The sequence below is a fragment of the Ochotona curzoniae genome, unplaced genomic scaffold (assembly GCF_017591425.1).
Source record: "Ochotona curzoniae isolate NIBS_2020 unplaced genomic scaffold, NIBS_Ocur_1.0 contig_2754, whole genome shotgun sequence".
Taxonomy (NCBI): domain Eukaryota; kingdom Metazoa; phylum Chordata; class Mammalia; order Lagomorpha; family Ochotonidae; genus Ochotona; species Ochotona curzoniae.
The window spans coordinates 6366861-6386900 of NW_024465582.1; the positions used below are offsets into that span (position 1 = coordinate 6366861).

A 20040-nucleotide genomic window follows, 5' to 3' on the forward strand; every position below is an offset into this window, starting at 1 on the left:
CCCAAGCAGTGCTTGAACTGCTGTTCCCATGCCCACCCCCTGCTGTTGATTTTTATATGACTGTGACCTGAATAAGTTTTTAAGTGGTTGGGGGAAAAATCACGAGAAAAATACTGTTTCCCAGTGTGCGAAAATTGGATGCAACTCGGATTTCAGTGTCCGCAATGGGCCACAGCCTGTCGTGAATCGCTGGTGCTGACTGTTCCTCTGTGAGGGTGGAGTGGAATCGCTGAAGACAGATCACGTGGCTGGCTGAGACTTCCTGAGTCTTTACAGAAAACTTGTGACTCCTGATTGAGAACAAAAGAAGATAGTCACCTCATTGACTTCTGTCCTGGTGGTGGCACAATCACGGTGCTGTGTTCCCATCCGGGGCCTCACTCGAAATGCGAGTGAGCTCAGAGAAGGCTGGGCAGAATGCTCAGAGTCCCCCATCCGTGTCACGTGGGGAGTGGCGGAGGAAACGGGGGGGTGTGACTAACCTAGAAGGTGATAGAACTGCAAAGTCTGCAGTGGCTGATTGCCTTCTCGGGAGAGTGAGGAAAGGCCATTATGTTGGATCTGCAGGCTCTCACCTAAGTCAAAGCATAGTGTTCAAGTTCCAGTGACTTCTTGTTTTCTCTGAGCCTTAGTTTATTCAGCTCAGACATAAAGCATGTCTGCCAGCTCAACACATGACCAGATTCGTGGAGAATTGAGATGCCACATTCAGCATCAAGGTGTGTGCAAGCTTGTGGAGAGAAGAGACAAAAACACATGGACGCAGCGTGAACAGGGTCAAGAGCAAGCCCAGGAAGGGTCTGTTCCACCTGGGACTGTTGGCTTTGGGCCAGAGAACAGGCTGTGGCTCAGAGCCTGGCCGAGGCTGGAGGAGCTGGAAGGTTCTCCTGTGGAGCTTCATGACCCCCAGCAAGAACAGTTCAAGCTGCCATCAGAGACCTGATTGTGTCAGCCACCTTTTCCCGAAAACCCAGCAGGGCCTCTGCCTGCCCTTCAGGGGAACATCAGCATCTCCCTCTGGACCCCCAGGCCTGGCTGACACAGCCTCTAGGCCAGCTTTCTGGGCTCCCCTCCTGTGCCCTGCCTCAGAGCTGTGGGCCCTCCCCTGCTTGAGCTCAGCCTCATGCCTGAGGAAGGCTCCCCAGCCTGCTCTCGGTTGCAGGCCCACCTTGCATCTCTCTGGTTGAGCCATCTGCTTTGCCCCTGGCGTGTGGACTCCATGGTGTTCCATTCCCACAAACAAGACATGTGTGAGTCCTTGCCAAGAGAACTCAGCCTGCTGCCTTCCAAAGGGTGGCATCAGCTTATGCCCAGGGCCTGGCCCACGGGGGCAGCATAAGCTGTGTTCATAGAACCGTGATGTGTGTGTGTGTGTACCCGGAAACACTGTAGAAGAGGAGACGACTCCAGAGGGGTGAGGCAGCTCCCAGTCAGAAGGAAGGGCAGCACTAGTTGAGTGAGAGACAGGGTGCAGTGGGGCGAGGCCTCTCAAGGACAGAGCTAGGTGGTCCGTGTTGGGGGAGGGGGAGGGCTTTCTCCCTTCATTTTGCTCCAGCTCTGTGTGACCCCACGTGTTGACCCTTGAGTTCTCATCTTGGGATCAGCCAGGCTAAGTGATGTGTGCAAGGTTCTGCATCTAGACAATGGCAGAGTGAAGCCAGGCCTTTGCTTGTTGTACCCACCGGGTCAGCGGGGCTTCAGGGTGGATTTGACAACCTGGCATTCTGAGATGCTACAGAGGAGTCATAGCTTGCTCTTTTGGAGTCGTCTTTCCCACCTCCAGCCTTGTGCTTTGGCAGCCTAATGAATTTTTTCTTAAAAGTCTCGCAAATGAGGCCAGTGTTTTGGGTTAGACTGCTGCCTGTGGTGCTGGCATCCTTTTGGAGCACCAGTTTGTGTGCTGTCTGCTCCTGTTCTGATCCATATCCCTGCTAATGTTCCTGGGGAAGACAGCAGAAGATGGCCAAGTGTTTGGGCCTCTCTCTCCCACATGGGGTGTCTGTGTGGAGCTCCAGGCTCCTGGCTTCAGCCAGACCTATCCCTGGTTGCTAGAACCGTCTGTGAAGTGAACCAGTGGGCGGAAGATCCGACTCTCCCTCTCTCCCTGTAATTCTGCTTTCAAATAAAATAATTCCTTAAAAAAAACCACCTCACATGCAATTAGAAAATTTAAAATGGTAGTTTTTGTTTAATGCTCCTGTGAGGTGTACCCAGTAAAATGAAAGCAAGCTGTGACCTGTGATGTTTTTAAAACCGCACACACACGGTCCTCTGTGTCTGCCAGTTTCCTGTGGTATGGGTGCTTTCAGTTTAGCGGGAGCTTGGGGTGAACGTGTCCAACCCTGCTGTCTGTGCTCCCAGCTTGGGGTGAGCGTGTCCAACCCTGCTGTCTGTGCTCCCAGCTTGGGGTGAGCGTGCCCAACCCTGCTGTCTGTGCTCCCAGCTGGGGAGTTGCATGACAGGCTGCACTTGGATGTCTTGCTGGTCACAACCCACTAGATGAACACTCGGCCACTGGGGCTTCTCTTCCTCATTGACAGTGATCTTGTAGATGCGATAGTGCTTCACTAAGTGGACCTTCGTTTCTCATTTGAGCAGAATTGATGCCCAAAGTGCAAGTCTTTGACCTCGCTGTTTCAGAGATCTAGCATATTTTTCTAATCGTGATAGCTGGAAATACCTGCTGTTTATGAAAGGTAGTGCTGTTATTTCTAACAAGGTGACTTTGCTATTCATTTGCTCTGCTACCTTAAACATGTCGATAAAATTGCCTTTTCTATCTCTCCAGCCCAGGTTGGAGATAAGCCCTCCCTGTAGCCCTTGATTAGCCCCTCTCTGCCACATGCAGCTGAAAGCACTCGCGTGTGCAGAAGAAAGGTGCCCTGATACTGGCTGGGCCTGGGAGACCCAGTGGATGGAGCTGCAGCTGTGTCGCAAGCTTATGAGGAAGCAAGGTGGAGAGTTCGCCATCCTGAGGCCTGGCACAGCATGCAGGTGATGGCACAGAGCAGACGCTGCCGTCTTCCGGAGGCCAGGGCTGCCCAGGCTGCTGGAAGCCTCATGTGCTGGGCTAGAGCTGCTGCCAGCACCACCTTGTTTCTGATTCTTTCATTCCCTTTTTGTTTTGTTTTCAAGCTTTTGGTTTTTTTCCTTTTTCTGGTTTCCTGTTTCAGTGTTTGAATTTTTTTTCAGCTTGTGTGTATTGTAGAGAATGGAAAAAGAAAAGCTAGGTAGATTTGTACTACAGAAAAAAACCAAAAACAAAACCAAAAAAACTAGTGCCCTCCACGTTTTTTTTTGTCGTTTTGCTTGGTGGTGTGGTTTGCCGTACGTGTATTTTGAGTGCTCACTGATTGGCTGTTACGTTCAAATAGTCAAGCCTTTGCTTTTATGAGATGCTAAGCCTCTTAAGACCTCAAGGACGTGCTAATTACCACGGCGTGACTTCTGCTTATGTTGGTGGGAGTCTCAGCCTGCTGTGATTTTGATGGTTGGGGGCATGAATGAAGAAGCCTAGTCCAAACAATGCACTTTCCAGTGAGATAGAAGTGGGTCGTGTTGTAGTCCTGTTTCAGCTCTGCCTACTGGTTCAGTCTAGAGGATTAAAGCATTCAAGGGGAGGCCATGTGGCTCAGTGGTGCCCACCACTGTTAGAGATGGCCTTGTGTTAGAGTGCCTGTTTCCAGTCCTAGCTGCTCCGCTCTGATCTAGCCTCTGGCCAGTGCACCTGGGAGGCAGCAGACGCGGGCTGCAGTGCCTGGATGTCTTTGCGAAGCCTGGCCTCACCCCGGCTGTTGCAGCCACTTGGAGAGGGAACCAGCAGATGGATGCAAGTGCATTCTGTTTCTTCTCTTCATATAAAATAAAGTATATATTTTTAAAGATTGATTTTTATTTGAAAGTCAGATTTCAGAGAGAACAAAAGATAGAGGTCTTCCATCCACTGGTTCACTCTTCAAACGGCCACAACTGCCAGAGCAGAGCTGATCTGAAGCCAGGAGCCAGGAGCTTCTGGGTCTCCCATGTGGTGGCAGAGGCCCAAGAACTTGGGCCATCCTCTGCTTTACCCAAGCTATAAGCAGAAATCTGGATCGTCAGTGGAGCAGCTGGGGCATTAACCGGCGCCCAAATGGGATGCTGGTGCCAAAGGCTGAGGATTAGTGTGCTGTGCAATTAGGCCAGCTCTGAAAATATTTTTTTTTAAAGGAAGAGAATTGGGCATGGTGCAGTAGCCTAATGGCTAAATCCTCACCTTGCATGCAGTGGGATCCTATATGGGCACCGATTTGTCTCGGCTGCTCCACTTCCCTTTCAGCTCCCTACTTGTGGCCTGAGCAGGCAGTAAAGGATGACCCAAAGCCTTGGGACCCCGCACCTGCATGGAAGACTCCAAAGAAGCAGTTGGCTCCTGACTCCTGGCTTCAGATCAGGTCAGCTTCAACTGTTGCAGCCACTTGGGGAATGAAGCAGCAGATGGAAGATCTGTCTCGCCTCTCTGTAAACGTACTTTTCCAGTAAAAATAAGTAAGTCTTTACAAAATAAATAAAGGAAGATAATTTTACTTTTTGTGTCTTGGCTGGCAAGATAAGATCAAATCTGTCATTCCCCAGCGGTACTTTTTTTTTTTTTTTTTTTTGCTGGAGTTTGCCCCCACTCACACTCTCCTTTTTTTAAAATTGCAAGGAACAACTGCAGCTCTCTTCCTCCAAGTCCCGACCCGCCAGCACCAGGCTCCCCTAATGCAGGTGCCTCTCCTGGGCCCAGGAGACGGAGATGGCTGACCTCCTTGGCAGTGGTGCCCAGGGCTGTGAACCTGGCGTGCCCTGTTCCTGCTCTGGTTTAGCAGGTTGTCAGACCTCTCATTGTGATACTCTTCTGTAAGATGCCTCGTTGCTGTGTTTTCTTCTCTGTCAATTTTGAGCTGTAATCCAGTTATTGGCCTAGGTAGGAGAAAAACTGCTTTAAAATGTGTTTGTAAAGATGTTCTGTTGCTCTAATAACAGTTACTTGAAGGTTTGCTTGGCTCCATGATTGAGAGCCAGGGTGGCCAAGAGGTCAGGTAGGTGACTTCCAGCTGCACCTGCCTCGTGTCTCTTAACTCGAACTCTGCTACTTAGCAAGTCCCATTGAGTGATTTTTTTAATCCCTTTCCCCATCATAGGTTTCTACTCTGCAAAGTCAGGTGGTGATTGGAGTGTGAATTGTTGGCTTGGGGTGTGTCAGACCCTGCTCAGTGCTCTCCCCACAGTTGCTGCAGGCCTCAGGAGAACTCAGAGAGGTGGGTGCTGCCATGCCTCCTGTTCGCCGTGTGATGATGATGGGCAGCAGCATGCATTAGGCACCTGCTGCACACCACAGTGTCACACGCTGTCGTAGGGAAGTTTCGGAAGGTGAAGTCACTTCACCTGGGGGCCTGGCTGCATGCTGCGAGGTCTGGCGCCTGGAGTAAAGCCCTTGGCACTGGGCTGACACAGAGCAGAAGCTCATGTTGTAGTGATGCCTGAAATCAGTGAAGCCCTAGAAACCACTGTGCCTCTCGTTTGGCTCGGCAGCCTGTGTCTGATGGTGTTACTGGGGAGCAGCCTGTAGGGATCTCATCACTCGTGCATGGTCCGGGCCACCTTGTACATGACGTCATGAGTCCCACCAAGTCCCCTCCCACTGATACCCCGCGATTATGCTCCGTAGACCTTCATCTTCCTCTTTGTCGTCGTTGTCATCAGCTTCAGCTTCTTCTTCATCTTGCTCTATTTATTTGAAAGGCTGAGTTACAAAGATGTCCCATCTGCTGGTTCACTCCCCAAGTGACCATGCTGATTGGGAGTGAACAAAGCCGAAACCGGAAGCCAAGCGCTCCAACCTGATCTCCTGCATGAGATGGGCCCGTGTACTTGGTCATCTGCTGCTGCCTTCCCAGCACGTGAGCAAGGGGAAAATTAGGAAGCAGAGCAACTAGGGCTCACGCAGGTGCCCCGACTTGGAATCTGTATTGCAGGCAGCAGCTGAACCTACTGTGCCACAATGCCGGCTTGCCTGGCCCTTCTTGGAGTGAATTATTGAACCAAAATATGTGGGTGTGTTGGATAAGAGGGAGGGCAGGAATGCTGGCTTGTATGCTAGGGTTTTTCCTCTGGGTTGATTATATCACTGTTTCTTGGACTGTAGGTGGAGTTTGATCTTAGGGATTGTGTGTGTGTGTGTGTGTTGGCGGGAGATTGTGTATTGAGAGCTCTCTCTCTCTCAGCAGTGGGGCTTTAGGGAGGGACTGGCACTCCTTATGCTTGGTAGTGCTGGCTCTGGTGCAGGGATCTCCCTGGAGTCTGTGACAGATGAGTGCGTGTCCCCTCCCCCAGCCAACCCTCCACAGCCACCCCCTCCAGCCATCCCCCTCCAGCCATCCCTCCACAGCCATCCCCCTCCAGCCATCCCCCCCCCCAGCCATCCCTCCACAGCCAGAAACAGGTGAGAAACAGCAGGTGCTCTCCGAAGACCCTTCCAGGAGGCAGGACAGTGGCCAGCTAGTTCAGACAGGAGAGTCAGGCTGCTGAGCCGGGCAGCCAAGGCAAGGCTACCGAAAGCGAGAATCCTAGCTGGCTGTGGGCCTAGCAGGGAGGTGGTGCGCTCGTAGGTGTGGCGGTGGTGTGAGTTGGCAGTTGTTTTGGGAAGCATTTTGGTAACACCTGTCACGTCTGGAAATATTTTGATTCAGGATTTCATGTTGGAACATCCTTTAAAAAAGCTACCCTGACTCCATAATCCCCGACACCACTTGTTAAAGTGAGCAGTGGGCAGTAGTTGGATTTGTTTTTCTATATGTAGGGCCAAGACATCGTGTGACATGGTATGAACTGACGTATTAAGCTTTCATAGAAAAGAATAGCATCATTATATACTGATATGGAGCGATATCTAGCTTTTCTATAGCAAAAATTGCAAAATCATGTCTAATATTCAATTGTTAAAGTAATATTTTGTACTTACAATAAAGAAAATTATGTTGCAACATTCTTTTAGTATGAATTTAAGTATTTACTCAAAGTATCTGCGTATCATCACTTTCAAATCTGTGAAGTAAATCTGGTTTAATAAAGATCTGAATTATAGAGGTAAGGCAGCAAAGGTTTGCATTTTAAAAAAGTTCCTACAAAATTTCTTTGTGGGAGAAAATATATCATGATTTGCGTAGGTAATAATTTGTTCTGAATAGATAAGCATGTGTTTTTAGAAATGTTCCTTTGTGTAATTGTAAATTTATTTCATTTACTAATAAGTTTTTCTTTATTTTCTGGAAAGTTCTTTATTGAGGGTGCGGATGTATTTCACAAACACAGATCATCAAAGTCGCTAACGTGGTAGGTTCCACATTGATGAGATTTTTCCTATAGCTAATCACTGGAATTTTACTGGATCCTGCTCCGTGAAGGAAATTATTTTGCAACGAACCCCAGGAGGCTTGGCCCTTGTTCAGAAGTCTTCTTGCTCATTTGTACGTCAGTATTTTAGCATGCTCAAGTGTAGTATTGGGAATCTACCAAGCACAGAGCAGGAATGCAGGCGCAGTGTGTGAGCTTGTCAACCAGCAACATGTGTGTTACACACAGCAGGGCTAGGTCCTTCTCATGACTTCTTCTAAGTGGTCCACTTGCTGGAAATGACGTCTGTGTGACTGCTGTTTGACTCATTCATTCTGTTACCAAAGTCCTGCTGTATCTCGTGGCCTTGAGACAGATACACGGCAGCAGCCTGCAGTCCGTGCTGGAAGCCGTCTCCATCCACCTGCCACCTGGCTGGACGCCTGTGGAGTACACAGGGCTGCTGCCTGTGGACCTGACCGACACTCAGCCAGAAGCCAGTGTGCTCCAGGCACTGTGCTCGTGCTGAAATGTTGTATTTTGTTGTTCTGTAGCAGGTCAAGATTTTTATGCTGACTTTACAGCAAGAAAATTCAGGGTTCTGGGAAGCAGAGTGCCGCAAGCACGCAGTCCGGTAAAATTGTAGACGCAGCTTTCCAACTCATAATCTTTATGTTCATTGCCCTGCTTTGATTTTGTAGAACCAAGATATGGCAACAGTCATGGAAGAAGTAGATATTTATGTTTAATGTTTGGATGGAATCTTTGAATACTTAAAAAAATATGTAAGTCAGTAATAGCCACTTCGCAGACAAACTTACCATGTTTATTTGTTGTTGCCCCTTAAAGCAGACTTGATGTAACTGTGATTTTTTTTTTTCCATTTTTGTAGGCAGTGATCAAGTTCATCTGTGGACACTAGTTACAAACCAAGCCTTGCATGTTGCGTGGAGGATAGCGAGGGGCTCTGTGACCCTGGCCGTGTCCTTTCTGGCGGCGACGCTGTGCTATTTCCGGAGGCTCCATTTGCACCTAGGGTACCGGCTCAAGTGGTGAGTCATTGTGCAGTGTTTAGATTTCCAAAATGCCCTCGCTGCTTAAGGCAGAGCTTTGACAGTATTGTTCCCTTTGTCCTTCAGGTGGATTGGATATCTGCAGAGAAAATTCAAAAGTAAATATTTTCAGCCTTTTGTTTCTGTATTTTTGTAAGGTGCAGAGAGGGTTCAACGTTAACTGCCTGCTAATTTTGTATTTGGTTCAGGAAACCTCAGCGTGGAGGCTGAAGTTGACTTGCTCAGTTATTGTGCAAGAGAATGGAAAGGAGAGACGCCCCGTGCCAAGCTGATGAGGAAGGTGTGTCTGTAGAGGTTATGGAGTATACGGAATTCTCTGTCAAAATCGGGGAATATTCCACTCCACGTCTCTGAGTCCAGACATCAGCCGGGACCAAATGGAACGTGAGCAGCAACATTGTGACTTTCAGTTCCTATGCTGATGCTGCTGGCGCTGACTTGGGCCTCTCTCCCGGGGAGTGGGCCTCCAGGGTCTGAGTCAGGAAACCTGGTTCCCACCTGCCAGGCCCTTCACACACCTGTGAGCGCATTGGAGATGGTTCTTGGATGAGATTGGGCACCCTGGTGTAAACAGTTTGAAGATTTTGAGAAATTTTGCATTGAACCGGCCTTGATAAATATTCCCAGCAGTGCTGTCAGGTCTTGTTCCTTGTAAAGGCCAATAAGAAGGGAGGACTCTGCTTAACGTTCTCCTTAGCAGGTCTTGACAGCGTGTAGTGTTTTCACTGTGCTGAGCTCGTATTGCTCATTAGCCCCCAGTGGTCGGCCCTGGCCCGGGCTGTCCAGGAGTTCACATCTAACAGAGTGTGACAGCCCCTGTGTGTGAGAGAGTCACTTCAAAATCACCTGCAGTCGTGGTCACAAGTTGCTTTGTTTCGGTTGTCTACTTTAGTTGGGAGGAATGGCTGACCACAGGCACATTTCCGAGGTGTCTGCTGAACCTCCTTTCTTCTCTCGTCTGGTCGAGTTCACCAGCAGCTTGTCTTTCTGTGCTCGCAGGCCTATGAGGAGCTCCTTTGGAGGCATCATATTAAATGTGTGAGACAAGTGAAGAGGGATAACTACAGCGCTCTGAGGTCAGTGCTGTTCCAGATATTCAGCCAGGGCCTGTCCTTGCCATCCTGGATGAAAGAGAAAGACATCATTAAGGTATGTCTTCGCCCCAGAGAGGGGGCTGTCGTGCCGGGACCTTCGGGGCTCCGAAGCTCCTGATCTCCGCTGGGCAGCTTTGTACTGGGCTCCTGAGATTGACGCCATTTCACTCAGTCTTCTCTCCCTCAGGTCATTTTGCAAGAGAAGTGAGGAAGATAGGCCTGTGCTGTTTGTAGTACGCTCATCTCTTCATGAGGGTTATCTAGCTTTTGAATGTAAAGTGGTCTGGTGAAGTTCAGCTTTTTAAAAACATTTTTATTTGAGAGGCAGAGAGAGTGGGTGAGCGAGCATGCAAGCATTCCCACCCCTTGGTCCACTCCCTAAATGCTTGCAGTGGCCACCGGCTCGGCCTGAAGCCAGGGGCCAGGCACTCAGTTCATATTTGCCGAGTGAATGTCAGTTGGATCATCTCTGTTGCCTTCCAGACTGTGCATTAGCAGGAAGCTGGAGTCAGGAGCCAGGCATTGAAGCCAGGCACTCCAATATGGGATGCAGGCATTGGAATCACTGCACGAAATACTTGCCCCAAATCTCAATTCAGCAGTTACAGGAATTTTAACAAATGCGTATGATGTGTAACCACTGCCATAGAAAGCCTCTGATATGAGTTTATAATGCCTATACTCCTTCTCCAAGCCTCCAATAAGATTTTCATTTTCATTTTATTTGAAAAATAGAAATGGAGGCAGAGAACCAGTTGGAGAGAAATCTCCCATCTGCTAGTTCACTTCCCAGATGCCTGCATTAGGCACCAGGAATCTGGAACTCAGTCTGGTGTTTCCACATGAGTTGGTGGGGACCCAAGTAACTGAACCACCTCCTGTTGACTCCCAGAGTGTGCCTCTATAGGAACCTGAACTAGAAGCCAGGAAGTCAAAGCAGACACCTTGATATGGAATGCAGGCTTCCTAAGCAGAAACGTAACCACTCCGCTAAATATCCATCCCTGTGGCCTTGGGAGCCTGGCCTCTTTCACTTAACATAAAGCATTTCCAGTTCCCCCATGCTGTCCATGCATTGGTAGCTTATCCATGTTTGTTGTTGTTGAGTGATTTGCTAACTCTGAATGAAGCTGTTATAAATCTTGTGTAGAATTTTGTATGAACATTCATTTTCATTTCTGTCAGGTAAATACCAATGGGGAGAATGCCTGGTTGTGTGGCAGGTGTGTGTTTTTATTCACTCATTTTTAAAGCTGTGTTTATTTACTTGAAAGAATTTTACACAGCGAGAGGAAGAGGCAGAGGACTATATCATCCAGTTGCTGGTTCACTCCCCAATGGCCTCAGCGGCTGGAGCTGGACCAGGTCAAAGCCAGGGTCTGAAGGTTCTTTCAGATCCCCCGTGTGGGTGCAAGGATCCAAACACTGAAACACTCAGGCTATTTTCCACCGCTCGTTCAGGCAGGTTAACAGAGAGCTGATTGGAAGTGAGGCAGCCAGTTCTTGAACAATGTCCATATGGGATGCCAGTGTTGCAGGTGACAACCTTACCTACTAGGCCATAAGGCTAGGCCTGGCAGGTGTATGTTTGTAAGAAACTGCCAAACCATTGGCCGAGGTGGTTCAGCCACTCCGTGTGCTCCCCAGCAAGGTGCGCAGGCTGCACTTGCTCCGCAGTCAGGCTTTTCCACTTGTTTGTGTTGGGTGTACACTGCCCTAGTGAGTGATGATGCTGAACATACTTTCACATGTTTGTTTATTGTGCAGTTTATCCTCTAGAAGAAGCTGCTGTTCAAATCTTTGCTCATTTAGAAAATTGTTTATTGTCCTGTTACGAGAGTGGAGTGCTCATGGTGTGTTCTGGATGCAAGAACTGTATGAGGTGTGGGATCTGCAGACACATCCTGTCAGTTTTGTGGACAGGCTTACAAGGGAGGCTCTGGATTCAATAAGCTAAATAGGGTATGAAAGTGGATTGTACACCATGGAATACATTCTGTTCCTGCATCCATCCATCCACTCTTGTCTTACTTAATCCTAACAAAGACCCTGTAAAGTGGACAGCATTGTGGTTAGTGTGCACTGAAGGCGAAGTAAGACGGCACAGCAGCAGTACTGGGGGGACATCTGTCCAGTTGGTGAGTGATGGCTGGGCTGGGGCTGCCGAGTGAACGCTCAAGTAATGGACACCGTTGACACTGCTTTAAAAAATTCTAAAAGAATGCATGTAGGGAGTTGGGTAGGTATTTTAACCAAAAAGAATGTTTTTATGAACATAATCCTGTATTGAGATTTTATCACTTAATTTAGTTCACAAATTTAGAAAATGAGTATATGCTTTTTAACTTGTTATTACAGTCTTCTTAAGTGAGATAAGATTTGGTACTGTGACACATTTCAAGTTGAATGCAATAAATGTTGAGATACTGATCATTTGGTATCTATTTCCTCTTTAAGCTTCCTGAAAAACTGCTGTTTTCACAAGGTTGCAATTGGATTCAGCAGTACAGTTTTGGTCCTGAGAAATATACAGGTTCAAATGTGTTTGGGAAATTACGCAAATGTGTGGAGTTACTGAAAACTCAGGTGAGTCTACAGGTGAAAAAAGACAAGACTAGGAATAAAAGCGTTCATGCCAGCTCTCGCCAGTTTCGTCTGATGTCCGGCCTGTGGCTGTTCAGAGAAGCATAAGCAGAAGTGCTGCTTCTGCAGCTGCCAGTTTCCTTGTCCTTGTCCTTGCAATAACGAATGCGCACTTGTTGCTCTGCATGGTCGTTCAGCCCTTTGCAGCATCTGGAAATTTCCACGGACTGGTCAGGAAACCCCAGCAGTCAAGGTATCATTGTTTACCCCAGAAAACTGTCGTGTAAGTCACAGACAGCTCTCAGAAATGCCCTTGTGGAATGTAGCCTGTCCTGTTGATCACTTGAGGTTGGCACAGGTGGGATGATTAACTTGAGGGCTCTTGTGGCCTGTTAATGGTGACACGGCTTTGGTGACTGGAAGGGCCCCGAGCCCACCCTCCACTGCCGGGGTTTCCTGGGCACCTCTTGCTTTTGCTGAGCTGTGGGTGTTTCACATGTAAAAGAGAAGGGTGAAAAGGATGTGTTCTGTACAGTTCCTGAGTGCCTTTGTGAGTTTACATATAGAGAATGCTCTCAGCTCTGCCTGTGTGTAGTGGGTATTGAAGAACGCCAGCACTGTTTATTGGACTAGCTCTTGCAAAACCCAAATGTCCTAAGCCATTTTAGAAATAGAATTTGCTTAATGCTTTATCTAGTTTGTTGTGCTTTTTAAAAAAAGGTATTTTATTTAAACTGGTCTGTTAGTCTAAAAGTTAATATATAATGCTGGGTAGCTCAGGCTACTGTAATAATATGAGCTGGGCAACTTGAGCGGTAGTTTATCTTTCCTGGCTATGAGGTTGCCAGTCTCACAGTGCCCTGGCAGGGATTTCAGTGAGGCCATCTTCCCAGTTTCCAGACAGCTGCCTTCTTTCTGTGTCTTTACATGGCAGGAAGAGCCAGCCACCTCTCTAGGCTCCACTTTATAAGGGCAACAGTGACACTGAAAAGGGCTCCACCGTCAGGACCTCATTACTTCTCCAAGACCCCTCATTCCTAACGCCATCACTTTGGGATTGGGGTTTCAGCCCAATAATTTTAGGGGGAAAGGACACAAACATTTGAAGAGTTGCTACATACTTGTAATTTTATTTTTATTTTTTAAATTTTTCATTATTGATGATCAGGGTGGGAAGGGTCGAGGATCAGGGGGTGTGGGTGAGAACCTTATTTATACATTCTCTTCTTCCTGTATATGGGGGAGAGGGAGAATACAAGAAGAGAAGCCACACCTAGTCTCCCAGCTGCCACATCACCCTGGGGGTTGGGGAACCGCCACCTGATGTCATCCCAAGTTCCCCATTGTGGAGCGTTCTGAGGGTTCCGCTCATGTGGTTTCAGTAGCTCTTGAGATGCTGCTGATATCACTGCTTAACGGATGAGGGAATTCTTCCAAGTTCAATTGGCTGTCATAGTCCACCTCCGAGTCTTCATTAATCCAAATTCTTGCTGTCAAGCTTCACTGGGGTAGTTGATCAGTTTGTTCTCCCCTTCATTCTCAACACACCAATGGATTCTGTGGCACAGCCCTGCTCAGCACACGCTCAGTCCTCACATATTACAGGGGAAGCTGCAGCCCAGTCAGAGTGACCCCCAGCTCTGGTTCCTGTGCCTGCCAGCATGTGCAGTGGATTGGTCTGGCCTTCCCCACATCCCATTGAGATCTTGTGTACATCATTGGGCATTGACGCCTAACTCCACCCAGCCGCTTCCACTCTCCAGCACACACTCATGCCAGCGGGTGCTACCACCCCTCCAGCCAGGCCCACCCTCAGTCTTGGTTCTCATGTGTGTCAGTGAGAGTTGCAGCCCATCGGAGAGGAGCCTACAGCCCCTCCACTAGACCCACTCTCTGCCCCAAACCTCTCATTCTCTGGGTGGTTTTGCGGTCTAGCTTCACAGGCCTTGCTCCCAGTCCCAGCACTTGTCAGCTGATTCTGCGGCAAAGCAGGAGAAACCACGCCTGTCCTTATTCTGGCTCATGCCTATACCAGTGGGTACAATCAGCTACCCTAGCCTGGCTCTCACCCTAACCTAGTTCACTTGTAGGCCAACAGGTGTTGTAGCCCTACCCAGCCTGATCTCAGTTCCAGTTGTTACGCTCACCAGCACGAGTGGTGACCCAGCATCCGAGTCCCTACTGCTCCCCTACCAGGCTCAACACTCCTATCTTAGTCTCACATGTGCCGGTGGGTGCTGTGGCTCAGTCTTGGTGTAGCGTGTCTGACCTTGACATTTACCAGTGGGTGCTATATCCTGGCCTGGCCCGGGCTGCCCCCATTCCAGCTTGCCTTGGTTGGAGCTGCTGCCCAACCTGGTGCAGTTAGCTCGTAGTCCCAGTCCTAATGTGAACTGGCTGGTGATGTGGCCAGACCCAGCTCATCCTGTACCACATCCCGATTCTCAGATCTGCCAGCAGGTGTTATGAATTAGTCCAGCCTAGCCTGCTCCCATACCTGAGCCACACATTTGCCGGCAGGTACTGTAACCTGGTCTGCTCTGGGCTGTGCCTTGCTTTGGTTCTTGTGCTCGCCTGCAGGGACTGTGTCCTGACAAAGGAGTTCCCTAAGCTCTTCTATTGGGTCTTCTCTCAGTGGCAGATCTTATGCGCACCAATGGGTCCTTGGTCTGGGCTGACTTAGTCCACCTCCTGTCCTGGCAGGAACAGTAGCCTTGCCCAACTGACCCCTACCTAATCCAGTTCTTACTCTTGGGTGCTACAGCCCATCCCAGCCACACCCAGTCCATGCCCTGATGCAGCTCTCATGTGGCCTAGTGGGAGTGGAAACCTAGTCCAACCTGTCCTACATCCACTCTGGCTCTCAAGAGCACCAGTGGATGCTGGAGTCTAGCCCAGTCTGGCACGCCCCAGAGCCCATCCACACCCATGCCGAGGGAGACTACAGCATGTCCAGGCCAGACCACCACCTCCACTGTGCTTTTGCGTTCACCAGTGGGAACAACAACCTAGCTGGGGCGTTCCCTCAGTTCCCCATCCAGCCTATTCTCGGCCCCAGCTACTGTGCATGCCGGTGGTTGCTGTGACCCAGTTTTGCATAGCCCATCCCATCTTGACCTTTGCTATCAGATGCTGCAGTCTGGCCTGGTCTGGCCTGTGCCCAATCCCAGTTCTCGCTGATGAGTGCTGTAACCTGGCCATGCCCAGTTCGCTCTCACCCATGACTCGTGGAAACCAGCAGGTGTGAAAGCCTAGCAGGCATGCCCCACATTGCAACCTGGCTCTTGCACTTACTGGTGAGCTAAGGTTGGCTTGGGCCTGCCCGGTCAGCTCCCTTCCAAAACCACGGCACACATAACACGCAGACATGTAGAACTACCCTACCTGGTCTGACCAATACCCAGGCCTGAGTCACATGCTCACAAGCAGGAGCAGTGGCCCTAGTTCCCCCACAGACCCCTCCCAGACCCATAGCTCACCCATGCCTGCGGGTGCTAGGCCCTTACTGGTCATAGGCAACCCTCTCCGTCCTGCATATGTATGAGTAGTGGATGTTGTGGCCCAGCCCTCTCCACACTATGTTCTTGGGTGTGTCTGTGAGTGCTGCAGCCTGGACTAAGCCAGCCTGGACCCAACCCCCAGTACCCATAAGTGTTGGTGGCCTCATGGTCACACCTAGCTCAGCCCGTGATCACTCCCAGCTCCAAGCAAACCAGTAGAAATTGCAGATCAAGGGATGGACCCACACATCCCCACAGACTGCCCCAAGACATGGTTCTCTTGAGTACTGCTTAGTGCCATGGGCCAGCCTAGCATTACCTGTCCCCAGTTTCGACTCTTGTTGGTGAGCACTGTGATCTAGCCCTGCCAGGTAGGCCCCCAGCCCTAGCTTTGGTGTGCCCCAGAGAGTGGTATTCAGCATTGGTCAAAACTAACTATCCCAGCTCTGCTATCCCTCTAGGGCTGCTATCTCAGTCTAAACCCAAAAGTCCATGCATTCATTCCTCTAGCTCCCAAAACCGGTGGCCACGGTACAAAAGGTGCTGGGTGAAGTCCATGGGCCACCTGGCCTGAGCCCTACTGCCTGGGAGCTCAGAGCTGGAGCTAGCCAGGCCCCTCTGCTCCCATACTTGTGATTTTTAAAAAGTCAGTACTAACTGATATAATGAGAAGAGTTTAAATTCTCTCCTTTACTCATCCTTGGCTTAATCCACAAATCTTTTAAATGTTGTGAAATAATGTGTGTTTTTTTTTTAAAGATTTATTTTTATTATTTTTGTATTGGAAAGGCCAGATATACAGAGAGGAGAGACAGAGAGGAAGATCTTCTGTCCGATGAGTCACTCCCCAAGTGAGCGCAACGGGCCGAAGCTATGCCAATCCAAAGCCAGGAACTTCTTCCGGGTCTCCCATGCGGGTGCAGGGTCCCAAGGCTTTGGGCCGTCTTCTGCTGCTTTCCTGGGCCACAGGCAGGGAGCTGGAAGGGAAGCAGGGCTGCTGGGATTAGAACCGGTGCCCATATGGGATCCCAGGCATGCAAGGCGAGGATTTTAACCACTGTGCCACCGCGCCGGGCCCAATAATGTGTGTTTTTACCTGTATCCACCTTCATTTCCTTTCTGCATCTGCTTTCAGTGGACTGAATTTAGTGGAATTAAAGATTTTCACAAGCGAGGAAGTATGTGCAATGTCCTTTTCTCTGATGCCATCCTGGAGTACAGGCTGTACGAAGCCGTCAAGTTCATCATGCTGTACCAAGTCACTGAGGTGTATGAGCAGATGAAGGCTGGCAACGCTGTCCCTGGCCTCTTCGGGCTGCTCTTCTCCAGGGAGACGTCCGCTGACCCCTTGAGCTTCATGATGAATCACCTCAATTCTGTCGGTGACACGTGCGGACTAGAGCAGGTAAATGGGGTGGAAGAACCTTGCACTCTTGACTAAGGATGACGCAGCAGCACTGGAACTCATAGGGTGCTTCCTGCGGTAGCGACAAAACCAGCTGCAGGTGCAGGGGCAGGTGTCTGATGAAGAGACTGTATCCCCTGTGGGAGGACCCGGGTTCCAAGCCTGGCTTGTTCCTGGTTTGAGCTTGTTGCTTAGCTCAACCCTGGCAGGTTGTGGTGACAGCGCGTGCAGCTGGGGACGGTACGGGAGGCCTGGGCTGGGTTCCCAGCTCTTGGCTTTGGCCTTTACTTACCTCAGGGTCTTTTTGGGCACTTGAGGAGTGAACCAGTAGGAGCTACCTCTCTTTGCCTCTCAAATTAATAAATAATGATAATAATAAACCAGTTTTTAAAAGGAAAAAAAATGTGAAAAAAAAAAACCCCAGCTACCCTGAGGAAGTTCTGGCCTTAGTTGCCCTGAACGGAAGGCAAGCGGGCAGCCCCTCTGCTCCAACTTGTGGCTGGAGTACACCGACCCTGGAGTCCATCTGACACTCAGGCTGCTTTGCAAACGGGAACAGGTTTTCCTGGTAAGAGATTAGCCAGGAAAAACTCCAGTTTGAAAATGGGAAAGCATCCAGGTCTCGGTTGTGGACAGCATTGCGGAAGTGCCGAGACCCCCGAGCCTCCTGGAGGAGCGCAGTTGTGTTTGGGTTTGCTTGTGTGGAAGGACACGAGGATCTGACGTTTTTATAGAATCATTGAAGATGACAGACCCTGGGCGGAAGCTGTGTGGCATGGATTGTCAGCATTCCTTCCTCTGTCATTTTCAGTTTTTTCCAAATTGCCTTTTCCTGGACATTTTTGGCTTTAGTCTGAGGAGGTGTTCCTACGCTCGTCCCTGCCTGGCACATAATGGACATTTTTTCCCAGCTGCCCACTCAGTGCCCTCTGGGGGGTGGTATGTGAACAGGTGGATTATTTAATCAGCAGTGAAAGAACGAGCCCCGCCCCCGCTGTGCGAGCCAGGAATGTAAGCGTGTCAGCCTGTGACCTCCTCTTGTCTCATCCCCAGATCGACATGTTTATACTTGCATACGCCCTTGAAGTCAAGATAAAAGTATTCAGACTGTTCAAGTTCAACTCCAGAGACTTCACAGTCTGCTACCCAGAGGAGTCTCGCCGGGAGTGGCCCGAGATGGCCCTGCTCACTGAGAACGACCATCACTATGACATTCCTGTCTTCTAAGTCAGCCTCGGCCGTGACAGAGGGCCCGCTGGCAAGGGGCGTGTCGCCCAGAAACCTCAGCTGGTGTTGCAGCGGCTGCAGGCGTCCCGGACTCCCCCTGGGGTCGCAGCTCGTGTGGCTTTGTCCAGCAGCCATCCCCGACACGTGTGGTTTGTGGTTTGACCTTGGGGTTGGTCGTTTCCCCCGAAGGCAAGCCTTTGAGGGCACACGGGAGTTCAGGATGGATAAGGACAGGATTAAAGAAGGCAAAAGAAAGCAAGTGAAGAATAGCCGCTCGCCTTGAAAGGAGGAGTGTCTTGAACCTTTCTGTTGTGTATGAAGAAATCTCGAGCTGACCTTGAGTGATCATAAATATGACTTTATTTCATGAGCATTACTTTCCCAGGATATTTGTTATATATTAATATCTAGAATCACTTGGTCAAGCTGTGTATATGTTTGTATACTTAAGAATACGTGTTTACGTAGGCACACATGCCCACGTGCGGAGGTTCGTCTGCATACATTCACCTAGGCACACAAGTAGTCATTACTTCCCGACGCTGTATAGTTTGATTTCTACAGTAGTGTTGCTGTTTTATCTGATGAGCTTAATATGTTCTATTTTGATAAATAAATTTTATAGACCAAGGCAAGCGAATGACAGTTACGAACTGTCAAAAAAATGTTAAATTGTCATGTTTTTATTTGTGCGTGTAATATGTGGAATTTCATTGAAGTAGCCAGAATGTCCCTCAGCTAGATGTCTACATCCTAGTTCAGACCTGGCTACTGTGTTGGATGAAATTGCAAGGACAATTCAGGCTGCAGGTCAAACCTTGAAGCGGAAGCTGCTTCTGCATTCTTGGAAGGAGGTCCCACTGTCATCAGGTGTGACGACCAAAAGGTCAGGGGCCTGGTGTGGTAGCCTAGTGGCTAAATCCTCACTTTGCATGAACCAGGATCCCATATGGGTGCCGGTTCATATCCTAGCTGCCCTACTTCCCATCTGGCTCCCTGCCTAGGAAATTAGTCCAGGATGGCCCAAAGCCTGGGACCCTGCACCCATGTGGGAGATCCGAAAGAAGCTCCTGGCTTCAGACTGACTCAGCTCCAGCTGTTGTGGCCACCTGGGGAGTGAACTGGTGGATGGACAAGCTTTCTCTCTGTATCTCCTTCTCTCTGTTCATCTGATTTTCCAATAAAAATAAATATTTCTTTTTTATTTTTTAAAGATTTATTTTTTTATTTTTTTTTATTGGAAAGGCTGGATATACAGAGAGGAAGATCTTCCATCCGATGATTCACTCCCCAAGTGAGCGCAACGGCCGATACCATGCTGATCTGAAGCCAGGAGACTCTTCCGGGTCTCCCACGCGGGTGCAGGGTCCCAAGGCCTTGGGCCGTCCTCTGCTGTTTTCCCGGGCCACAGGCAGGGAGCTGGAAGGGAAGCAGGGCTGCCGGGATAGAACTGGCGCCCATATGGGATCCCGGGCGTGCAAGGCGTCACCGCGCCGGGCCCAATATTTCTTTTTTTAAATAAAAAAGAGGGAAGTGTGAAATACAGAACAGTCAGAGGGAAAAGCACCATTTCTGGCTTTCAGGACAGAACAAGGGATGACATGTTATAAAGCTAGAAGAGGGGCGATGGCAGCAGCATAGCACGCTAATCTACCTGCGATGCTGGCATCCCGTGTGGGCACCAGTTTGTGTCCCAGCTGCTCCACTTCCCATCCAGCTCCTTGCTGGTGACCTGGGAAAGCAGCAGATGAGGACTCAAGGCCCCCATCATGAGACCGGCCCAGCTCTGGCTGTAGTGGCCGTGT

The 20040-nt window shown here is 49.5% G+C and overlaps 1 protein-coding gene across 1 annotated transcript in view; it reads left to right on the forward strand.

Annotated features, from left to right (window-relative positions):
- The window catches only part of OTULINL (OTU deubiquitinase with linear linkage specificity like), a 30368-nt gene extending 11511 nt beyond the window's left edge, over window positions 1-18857 (forward strand). Inside the window, exons 2-8 of the mRNA XM_040977421.1 lie at window positions 8246-8405; window positions 8493-8524; window positions 8615-8706; window positions 9426-9575; window positions 11978-12106; window positions 16739-17008; window positions 18062-18857. Coding sequence (XP_040833355.1) covers window positions 8246-8405; window positions 8493-8524; window positions 8615-8706; window positions 9426-9575; window positions 11978-12106; window positions 16739-17008; window positions 18062-18235 — 1007 coding nt within the window. The 3' untranslated portion in view covers window positions 18236-18857. The remainder of the gene's footprint in view (window positions 1-8245; window positions 8406-8492; window positions 8525-8614; window positions 8707-9425; window positions 9576-11977; window positions 12107-16738; window positions 17009-18061) is intronic.
- The last annotated feature ends 1183 nt before the right edge of the window (window positions 18858-20040 follow it).